The sequence below is a fragment of the Poecilia formosa genome, unplaced genomic scaffold (genome assembly GCF_000485575.1).
Source record: "Poecilia formosa unplaced genomic scaffold, Poecilia_formosa-5.1.2 Scaffold100, whole genome shotgun sequence".
Classification (NCBI taxonomy): Eukaryota; Metazoa; Chordata; class Actinopteri; order Cyprinodontiformes; family Poeciliidae; genus Poecilia; species Poecilia formosa.
In genome coordinates, this window is record NW_006800039.1 from 1989285 (window position 1) to 2001301 (window position 12017).

Genomic DNA, 12017 nt, shown 5'->3' on the forward strand with positions numbered 1-12017 from the left:
GCACTTACCAGATATTATCAGCAAAAGTCCAGCCAGTCTCTAATTTTTTTTGCAATGCTTTAACCAGATGATACTGATTTCAATCAAAAAGGCTCAAAAACAAATAAAAAAAGTTCTCACTTCCAGCACAGTCCCTCTGTCCCTTGACTTAGATCGTCTCCGGAAGATTTTTTTGAACGGGCCAATCAGTGAACAGAAGGAGAAATTGTGAATGGCGATGATGTTGATTTTCTGCAGCCCGCCTGTAGTTTTAGCAACAAAGCCGTTCAGTCCGTGTCGGCCACGCTTCCAAATGTTGAATTAACATTAACAACCGCCTCATTCAGATTCTCTGTTCGTAGTGGAGGACGGCTCCTTACAGCGCAGGCAATTTCCGGTAAGCTTCTTTGCATTGAACGTACGTCATGGGCAAACGTTAGCAAGTGGGTAAAATTTAAAGCCTCTACAGTCCACCCCTCCAGGGAGCAATCGTTTCTCAATAGCCAACAACTTTGTTTCATACTTTCCTGTATGAAGCAAAGTTTAGTACAAGGAGTTGGTTTTTAGTAGGCTAGTCAATTTCTTTTTTTTTTTTTTTTTTTTTAAGAATACTATATCCAAAATATTTGTTCTCATTTTCCTGCCCTCAGGATTTAATTAATTATTTATATTAGAATCAAAGATCATGTCGCACTATGTATGTGAGGAAGCAAAATAGGGTTTTACTATTTATTTTAAAACAAACCGGATTAAAATGAATACATTTTAAGCTTTCCTCTGCATCGTAAAAAGGCAATTAGCACAACAAGCCTGGTTGTCATTCCTTACTGTGAATAACAGCCTGTGATCCCTGGAGAATGTAGAAACTTACCTTTAATACTTAATTTATACTTCTCAGCCCATTTCATGTCCGCTTCATTGAGAATCCGGTGTGATGAGAATTTTGTTATTATTACCTGCCATCTATGGTCCACTAGGACTCTCTGCAGATGTTTGGATGCAGCCAGATTTCTGTGACTGTGCTGACAGTGTGCGCCAACAGAGACAATAGTCCTCTCTCTCAGAGTATGGTGCCAAACACGTGGCAGACAATGAAAATGACAGGTCATAATATAAGCATATAAACAGCAGTGCTAGTATTTTAAAAAAAATGAAAGAAAAAGAAAAAAAAAACAGTAAGGAATGTTTTTTTTAATCCTCTATAGATAATATAACGTTCATTATGAGGACACAAAAGTTGCATTAATTTTCTTCTCTACGTCTTTCGGATCTTCATACACAACATTGCTGTATATAAGCCAGTACGTTCTTACCTCCTAAAGGATTGTTGTGAAAGCTGTGTGTCTTTAATTGGCAGGTGGTTCTTCAGCTGAGCTAAAAATAGTGCAAATAGGGTCGCTTGTCTATGAGGTCCAACCAGCTCATGTTCACAGCGACTGGAAGGTATGTGAAGGCCTTAAATCTGACATTTACAAAAGGTTGTCAACACATCCAAATCCGGTATGTTTTATAACAGAAGTTGAAAGCTCAGAAGACTGAAACAGAGCAATTTTGTTTTGCTCCGTTCAGTCTCCAAGTTGGCTGCTGAAGTCAGTCCCCAAAGCTGTGAGAAAGACAAAGCCGCACAATGGCAAACAGATTCCAAAGTGAATCTGATTCATTGACCAACACAGAAAATACAACTACCTTTAGAGTAGCTTGGTGGACACGTCCTACTTTCTTTGACTTGATTCTTAAAGCCTGATAATACATCTCTGTTTTTGCTAACATTTGATGCTATGTAAAACATACATATGCTCATCGTTGCATTGCATTTTTTCTGTACACATCCAAATCACTAATCAGAGAAAGTATGACAAAGTAAAACACAGCATTTAACAAAGCAAATACTTGCAGACTGAAACGAGTTAATGACAAGTCGACCTGGAGATGTCCTACGACGGACGCAGTTGCACCAAGAGCCTAATTGGTTCTGTGCACAATTGAGCAAAAACAGATGTTTGTCATTTCATCAAGCAGTCTTCTGTGTCCTTAAAGAACGTATCGGAGGTTAGAAAAACGCAAGCTGACACTCTTGAACAAGTATATGACCAGATGGGATTTTCATAACGCCCCTCACCCCCTGCCTCATTTCACTAATGGATTTGTGGTGTTCCAGAAAATCATGCACTTTATTGATTTTTTATTTTATTTTTTTTATGTAAGCATGCTTTATATTTTTATTCTCTTTTATGAGCTTTCACTCACTTTACTTTAAGCCTTTTACTTTGTATCCAATCATGATTGTCCAATCTAACGAAAAGAGAGTATCTTTTAAAGCGATTCTTTGAATCCAACCTTATTTTATGAATCAAGTTCATTTTCTGGCCTCCTTAATCTTTTTTATTCACATTTACACAAGATACTTAACATCTAGATGGAAACCACTGACATCCATAAACACATCTTCTCATGGAATGGGAAATGATGGGGACTGATATAAGTAGATAAAGGGGACAGACGATGGAATGGCTCTTCTATACCTCATTTACCAGCAAACCGCTTAGCAAAGCCATTGGCATTTCCGGGGTCAAGGGAGCTAAATGAATGTTCTTCATATCCTATGGTGACTCGTAAAAAGGCAAAAGTGACACACACATACACACACACGCGCGCGATCACGCAAACGTTGTTACTCAGTCAGCGTGATTTATACCGGGACCTCGGGTGACAGTCATGGGCCGTTGACTCTGTCACAGCAGAACAAGAGAGAAATAACTTAATGGATGTGGATATTGAGTAACAGACATTAATGCAGAAGGCCAGAATAACAGGAAGCGAGCCTTGACCTCTACGGCAAGAGCAGAGAAGACAGAAGGCAAATGGGCACAGATGATCCTCAGTCTTGATTTACAGCAAGAACTGCTGCTCACAGTACTAAACCCAACAGCTGGTGCGACCTTTCCCAACCCTAACCTTCTAAGTGGTTGAAAATAGGTGTTTAAATTAAACAATAAATAAACTCTGTATAAAGGAGGGAATGATTTCTTGAGCGAGACGGAGAAAACCCCATCAATGATGTGAAATATCCCATTTTAAAGCACTTCTTTTTTTAATAGTAACATAAGTCAAATGATCAGGGTCTGTGTCTAATTAAGGTCCCCAGACAGTTTTTCACAGTGCATCCCTAGTTGCTATACATCAACAACTTGTAGTTATGTTAAAATTTGTTTTTACACAGGACAAAAATTTTTAGACAACTGATTGCTTTGCTGAGTGTGAAGCGCCAGGATTATTCTTAGAAAAGGGAGTTGTCTGTTGCATCCCTTGTCTTATTTGTTGATGACAGTTTTTTTTTTTTTTTCTGAAAATAGTGCCCTCATGCACAATTTTTAGAGCATTCAACAAAGTAAAAATATCTACACTAAAATACCCAGTACCATGAAGGAAGGATGACTGGCTAATAGAGGTTTAAAGGGGGTCAGAAAATGCAGAACTGAAAGTAAATCTTCTAATATTTTAGAAGAAGGATTTGTAAATCTATAGAAACTTGGAGCCTTTTATTCTTCTTACTCTGAAACATTGTAGTATTTAAATTGAGCTCTGACCTCAATTTAAATAGTGAGTCCATATCGCTCGGAAAGAACAATGCGTTTCTTGACAAGGAGAGATGTTTGTCGAATAATCATCAAAGCATGTCATTTTGTTGATGATAAGTCAAATGATTAAGCAATTAACCTGTTTGAGTTACTATGGGAAACATTTTCTTATGTGACTCATTTTGGGCCCCTCCTTTTGTTTATTGCTTTCTGTCCCAATTTGTCTCAATCTACCTCCTGTTGATACTGATGCTATTGCCTCAGCCAAGTCTTCTCATTAGTGTTTTCTAAATAAGGGGCATCCGGTTTAAGTTCCAATCTTTACATGTTGCCGTTAACAGAGCTTTTCTCCATGTCCCCTCTCCCTGATGGATGGTGTCCCTCTGGGTTAACAGTCCAAATATATCATAGGAGCCAGTGATGCGGTCTGTCATGCAGCATTTCCTACTAAACTAGCTATTGTGGTGTAGAATTTCAACAACAGAGTCACTGGGGCGTGCTACAGTCGGATATACCTGGACGTTCATTTAATTTTGAAATGCTGTGCCTAGCAAAATTAGTAATACCCCTTGCGATTTTTCCAGACGTTTTCAGGATATAATTACCAACACCAATGTATTTTATTTCTATCTTGTGTTACGGCCCAACACAGAAATGTTCTAACTTTTTTTTTAGTAAATGGGGAAAAAAAAAGGAAATTGCATACATCAATATCAAATATCACATTTCAACCCCCTTGTGTGCAATTATAGCTGCATGGCGTTTGAGCTCGTGCACATCTCAGCTTTCCACATTCAAAGACTAAACTTTTTTGCCGTCAATAGTTTTTCTTTTTTTATACCTTTTACCACATATCTTTCTAAAGCTGCCTTCATTTAGCCCCATCCATCTTCCTACCCCCTGCTGTAGAAAAGCATTCCCACAGTCGGATTCTGCCAGAATGGGGACGCTGTGTTCAAATAATTTGAAGTTTTACCTCACAAATGACATTTTGCAGATGAGCCAAAACAAAAATATAAATAAAAATAATTCCTCTTCTCAACAGAGAATCTTCGTCCAAACATTTGCTTTTCTTTTTCTCTTTGGTAGAAATTCATGTCTTGATTAATTTCCGGTTGTGTCTTATTCTCTGATCTGTTTTTGGATGGTGGATTAAACTAAGCTCTGTTCAGGGCTTGGATATTGCTTTGTGGCTTTCATTGCACGCAAGTGATCTCTAGTTATTAAATATGTAACTTCTAAAGACACCTCGTTGTACTGTTTTTGATTTAGGTGACATGAAAATGAACCACACATTTCAGATTTTAATGCTATTCCTACAATCTCTGGTTAGGAACAGAAGCAGGACAAGGCAGCATGGTAGAGTTGATTCATTTGGATAAAAAAATAAATACTTTACTCTTTTACACCAAACTCTGAAAAGAAAAATAGTTTGCCTGAGATTTTGTCCCCGACAACCTCGGACAGGTTGGAGCACACTCACACACTCGCTCTAATTTAACACAATAGAATACACACACGCACGCACACATCGCCCAGGTCAAACGGCAAGCATTTATAACCAACCTCACCCATGACCGCACAGCCTCGGCCCGATTAATTCAGCCTCCAGAGACATGGATCCTCAGGTTAAACAGCAGCCTCGTAGCAGTGAGCCAAGTGAGCAGTCTTGATGGATGACTGCGGCTCAGAGTCCTGACGTGTCTGATAAACGTGGAGCGGCTGATATGTTTTTAAACAATGTAGTCCTACCCACACATTTAACATCCATACGCTGAAACCAGGGAAAAGCTTTCAGGATGATTAATAACAATTTTAGCTCTTTCCAGGCAGGGGATCTGTAATACAGAGGGTCTGATCTATCTGTTAAATGATAGCTTTCTGGCTTTCATACGCACAGGTTTTCATTCAGCCGGTATGCCAAAATGTGACAGCACTGTTGTAGATGGAGTGAAAATCTTGACAAGAGAATACAATGAGTTCTATGCTTATGCGGGAGACAAAAAAATAATAATACTGCTGACACTGCATGATCATTTACATCTGATTTCTTTCAGCATCAATTCAGACATGCCAACCGCAACAACAACAACAACAACAACAACAGGCGATCTACGTGAGAGAGATGCTGATGGGCTGTTGGACCGATTTTGTCAGAGGAGACAATGCGGAGGTCCACATCCTCAACCTGATGTGGACCAAGGTAAGACTGTCTGAGTTGCACAAAACTGAGATTACGTATGAGCAAACCCGAACAAGTCAACCATTATGCCAGTATTTTGGACAGAAAGGTCTTATAAACAGCTCAATCAATCTGTGAAATAGATTTAAAATTCAGTCAGCAGGTGAATAAAAGATTATTATTGCTATATTGAAACGTTGCGTCAGAAAAATGAAATCTATATTTGCTGCAGCGTAAGCCGATTCGTGTTGTGGTAGTTGGAGGTTTTCATCAAACAGCAAAGAAAAAAAGGAAAAAAAAAACTGTATTTAACTTTAAAATTCCAAATATTTAATTTAAACTTTTGTTTTCATCGTAAAAATAAAAATAAAATGAAACCTTCTTAGGATTAAAATAAAAACAAAAATACTGGCAAATGAGACATTTTCTTCTGTTTACCTCAACTGTAATGACACATGAATATTGTTACCACAAATTAAAGACAAACGAACAAGATCTTATAAGAAATAGTAGCATGTGTGTCAGACTGACTTCATTTTTGTTAGTGGGATCTCTGAAAGATTTGCCTGTACTCACCTTGTACAAGCGGAGCTCTGCAGAGTGTCAGAATAAGAGTGTATTGCAAACCTTTTTTTTTTTTTTTTTTTTTTTTTGCTAGTCGGTCATTGGTCAGATGGTCAACCATCCCCACATGAAAGAGGTTTAAGGAGAACAATGGATCTAAAAGTCACGCTTTAGGAAGGATGAAGGGATACCCTGAGAGAATCTATGCAAACCCAAAGAAGAAAAACAAGCTCAGGCCGGAATACAAATCAAGACCCTTCTTGCTACATGGCAACTGCGTTGTCCGCTGTTTCACTAAGTACGACCGCAAAATAAAAACTGTGTGTATTAAAACCACTATCAGTAATGACCCACTTCCACATTGTTCCAGCATGGAGACGCATATGCCGTAATACCCACTCCCTTTTCCCCTCATTCTCTCAATAAACCTTGATGTAAGTGGGTTCAGCTTTTTCCATTGCATTATTAAAATACATAGAAATACAGCACAGTTGAAGTTTGCTTGTATCCTTGGTGGCCTCAAATAAATGAACAGATAGGGAATAAATATCACATCTTTTACAATTCTTTTTTTTTAAAGAGTACCCCAAGTACACTAAGCGCAGAGGTTTATCAGTAAATTTTGTTGCATATGACATGGTATCCATGACACATTAACATAGGGACATCGCAATATGTCTCCATGTTGTCATACTGAGATGTTTTCTTAAAATGTAATCTAGTTTTGTTATTCAATAAAAAAGAAAAGCTAAACTAAGATATTAATTAGGTCCATTATACACAGGGGATATATTTCAACCTTAGTTTAAGTGCATTCACTTAATTTTGATAGGATCATAACATTTGATTTTAGCTTAGAACAGCAAATGAAGTCTCAAAGCATCTTCAGCGTCTTGGACAATTGTCAGGGCATAGAAAAAATAGCTTTTAATACAAACATGTTGGAAAGGTTTTTCCATTTAGAACACAGAATATGCATTCTATACTTAGTTTGTCCTCATTTTGCATGAATTATTGCATCAATGCGGCGTGGGATGAAGGCAATAAGCCTGTGCCTCAGGTGTCGTGGAAACCGAGGTTGCTTTTGAAATTTATAGTCACATAACAACTTTTTTTTTTTTTTTCAATTTTTTTCTGACACTTCATAGATTCTTCTTGACGCCGTCACAGAATTGTTGGACTTTTGATGTATAAAGAAAAGACACACAAGCCTTTTGTTGTTCACAAATGCACAGTGACCTGTCAGGTTAATAACTGCTTCTTGACTCGGTGCATTTTGGCTCGCTTGTCACAACATAATGAGCTCAGATGTAATCAAAGGTAGCTTTTGTCGAATTACTCTGCTCTTGGTCAAATCTGTGGCTCCGTGTTATGTACAGAGGTTTATTCCAGTTCAAAATGAGCAGCTGAGCCACGCGATGTGATAAGCTGATAAACTCAACACTGACAGTTTGATGTTGCCCAGGAGGAATAAAATGAATGCTAATAATGTTCAAACAGGAGCTTATAGGGAAGCTGCTGCAGCTAAACTTGCAGACCAAGGCTGCAAGATGAAAAAAAAAAATGATTGAATTATAATGAAACATGCTTTTTGTTCAAACACATTTGACTCAATGTGCTGCACACAAACTAATCCTCATGTTGAAATGAGTCCACAAACTATGCCCTGACATCTGACATCATAAAATATAACGCACAGAGTTTCACTCCATATCCAGCGCTATCAGGCAGATAGTGGAGACATTTTCTCAACACGACCTCTTTAACTCATAGTCGACTTAATTTGGCTGCATTTTTTATTTTTTTTAAGTCTTTTTTTTTTTTTTTTTTTTTAAGAGATGTCCCTGCTAAAAGTAAAAACACACAAAATAAGTGTTGACAGCAAACTGGGGCAATTTGATTTTTAAGCAATTCTTTAAAGAATGACATTGAGAACTTACTTCAGAAAACTTTTAATCTATGTGCAGTTATTGCTCTGCTAGAGCACATTTTTCACTGCCCGGTGTTGTCGGTCAGCTCACATTATTCATTCCTTTATCAGCGAGTTGTTTGTACTATATATGGGACTTCCATTTAACCTTTGTTAAACTGCTGTTTGGTATTTTTAGTTTAGTTTTTCATGGTTTATATTCAGTTTTCTCACATGGATTGAAGCAGCTCTCTTCATTCTGCCTATGATGGTGCAATACTGTGTAATCTCATTAATCCATTTTATCTGTTAAATCATTGCAGGGATCTTTCCCTCAGATGCCTCTTGGAAAACCTGAAAGATTATTTCTTAACAAAAAAAAGTGCTGCAGTTTCTAATCAGTGCGGTAAGCTAGGCATTGCATTTTACAGTAACTATTTTGGCTGTAATGATAGGTCCGTACAAGGTTTATTTACCAACTTAGTTTCAACATGTTGCAAATGGGTCTTTGCGTTTGTTTCAAATGCTGCTAAGGCTGAAAATGCATCCCGATGATGAAACGCATTTAAAAGATTTATAGAAAGACTTTTCCTCTCAGTCATTGGATGTCAGAACAAGAAAAGAGGCATTTTAGAATACTTAATTTTAGTGTGGGGTTTAACACGTTTCAACAACAAATAAGTCCTAGTAATGCAGATGACATAATAGAGAGCTATCGTATTTTTTTTTCTCAAATCGGACTAAAACTGAATCCTGTTCCATGATGTCCTCATTATAAGTAAATACAATCCCATCTTAGTCATTTTTGAAAGGTAACTGAGCAAAATCCTTCTTCAGAAGTAAGATTTTCTGGGACACGTTGGCAACTCTGCCTCTTCAGTTCTTGAACTGTTAATTAACTGTGATTAACCAGATGTTTATGGTTCAATCTCCTAAGTTTGTGAAGTGGCAGAGTTCTTTTTTTTTTTCCAACAGTGACATATTGACATATCATCTGTTTAGGTACAATGAATTGGCAAAAGCTAACAACTTATTCTTTAAGAAGTATCTAATTTTATTAAATATATTTTAGGGGCCAAACTCTGACTTTGAGATTATAGGGGCCATTTGGCCTTGATGGGTGGAGGAATGGATTTGTATGAAATATATACTAAATTAGTCAAACTCTTATCTAATCTTTTGAAGAAAAAAAAAATGCAGCAAACGCACAGAAAATGGCTAAAACTGTACAGTAGGCAGGGAGCTTTGCACTCCCTACACCTTTCTTTGTCCTTTAAAGTTCCTTATCACCTCCTTCCTCATCCTTTTATTTTCTTATTGATTTACAACCCACCCGGGAATATTTGACTATCACAGTTTGACCACACTGCTGAATTATAGCAGAAGCATCAAGCGGCTACACAAGCCAGCAGAATGTGCTGGGAGGTGTTGCCTGTGTGCTGGACCCATTGATGTCACACACTGGCTCGGTGTCTTGGCTCCAGGCCGAGACTAGACCAATGGAGCCGACACAACTTAGGGGAGAGAGAGCCAAAAGAATAACTGGAAACTGCATCAGCAAAGGCCCTTGAAAAAAAAAAAAGAGAGAGAGAAAGGATTCAGAGAAAAACAATTGTATCCTGAAAGCTTAGGAACAAAAGCAGCAAAAGGTGAGTGATCTGGGTCAAAGTTCAAGAACAAAGTCACAAAACTAGGCTGCAAAACAATGAAGCTCATTAGAAAGGAGTATTTAAAGAAAACATCACCGAGGTGTCTCTGTATGAGGTGCAGTGGCTCTGCAGGAAATGCCATTCATTCATTTACTGCATGCAGATGTAACACGACTGAAGTAAATCCTCAGAGGTATTTCTTGGCAGATGCCGCGCTGCTGCGCCACACAACTCTTTAGTTCAGGCTCATGTTTGAATAACAACTGAGTTTTTTTTTTTCTTTCTTTTCGGTAACTCTTCAGGGCAATCTATCTGTCATCTTTGGCTACAATAAATATTCTGCACCGTAGACGGAGGACTTACCAAAACACGATTTCCTCTGACTCTTTATTACCTCGGCCATGTTCATGCCGCATCGTATGCATTATACATGTGCAGGTGTGGGCACATGGAAATATTTTAAGGCTTTATGCTCCTGTGCCCCATAAGCAAGCTATGGTATGGAGTAATCTGTCAAAGTATGTTTTCAAACAACTTTAAATGTTTTGGTTAGTTTATTTCTGATTCATATTTTGTTACTTTACTGAAGTGTTTCATTTATATCTCGTTTCCCTGGAAATTTGAGATTCCATATCAATATCTCTTGAATTGGCTTCATCTTTCAAAAAAAGGACATGTTGCCATGACATCTTCTGCCTTTTGTTTAAAGGCATTTAAAGAAAGCAGTATTATTTTTTCATAAAACAAATTTCTCTTTCTCATTGTTCCAACCACTACTATACTAATTATATACTAGTATAGTAAAAAAAAAAAAAAGACTTAATATCAACCAGTGTAGAGAATGATGTGCCTTTTTTTATGCAACACATCTACATTTCCAGTTTGAGCTGTGTAATGGTTTCAGACAGTCTGAGGGGGAAACAGTGAAGACAATCCTCGTTTTAAGTGACCAAGATGTTCATAAACTCAGGAGCAAATGCTGACATATGCACAGCCTTTTTTTTTTTTTCCTGAGAGGGAACTGAGACCCTTAATTTGATGCACTCATTACTCCATTCCCACTATGCACAAAACACTGTTAGTGTATGTCTGTATGCATGCATGCAGGATAACACCTCCTTCCGTCTGTTAACTCTCGGCTTGCAAACAGCTCCCTCAAAATGCATCTGCGTCTGGCTCACAGGCAATTTGACTTCAGTCTCCTTAGGCCTAATTTGCTCCGCAGGCGCCCAAAAATCTGCGTAGCTCGTAACAATTGTCTTAGTTTCTGTTCTGGCGATGTCAGGCAGCGAGTAAATAAATTCAATAGAAGGGTTTCATGCTGTGTCCTCAATGTGTTGATTGTCTGAACAACAGTCCTGGTCTTACAATAAACATATTTTCAAAAAGTGGAGCTTTAGGTTATCAAAGGTGGACAAAGGGAAAGATTTGAATTCATGAAAGTAACTTATTTTTTTAAAAAAATCACTCTGAAGAGATGCTTTCGAGGATTTTTATTTTTTTTTTACACTTCCTCTTCTTTTTCATCAAGCTGAGATTTAATGTTGAACTGATTACAAATGAATAGAAAAGAAATAAAAACCCAAATCTTTCACTTCCCCTAAATCCAATTATCTTTTGGCTCTTAAAGAAGTAAAAGTAATTAGAACTCGGATTTATTGGTGTTAAGTTGGATGGGAAATATATATCTCTAAACTCCAATTTATTATTCCGCCACCACTCAGCGCCATTTGCATCCATAAAACTCAGCAGTTCCAGCTTTACCCCACGCACATGTGGAGCATAGTAATTAAGGCTGATTCATAGAGTGACGGTAGTGGTGATTAGCAAATCACATCACCATTATGTTACAATGGATAAAATACAGCTGATGAGACATTACATTATGTGGTAAATTATGTTAAGGGGTTTTATATTCTGCACAGTTCCGATGAGATTAGACATGTATGGGAGGACCGGTTGAAATGTATGGAATGATAGTGAAAACATAGACGTTTTCTACAAATGCTTACATTGTCCCAATACTTTGGCTGCAGATTATATAAATTATAAAAAAATAAAAATAAAATAAAAATTACAGCTCATTGCACAACGAGGAAAATAATTACCTTTTCCCCCTTTGTACAGCACAGAGGTGTAATAACACGGCAAAGCTG

The 12017-nt window shown here is 37.6% G+C and overlaps 1 protein-coding gene across 1 annotated transcript in view; it reads left to right on the plus strand.

Moving 5' to 3' along the window:
- The first annotated feature begins 238 nt into the window (after window positions 1-238).
- Window positions 239-12017, plus strand: part of eng (endoglin) — a 28323-nt gene continuing 16544 nt past the window's right edge. The window contains exons 1-2 of the mRNA XM_007558997.2: window positions 239-376; window positions 5615-5760. Coding sequence (XP_007559059.1) covers window positions 5683-5760 — 78 coding nt within the window. The 5' untranslated portion in view covers window positions 239-376; window positions 5615-5682. The remainder of the gene's footprint in view (window positions 377-5614; window positions 5761-12017) is intronic.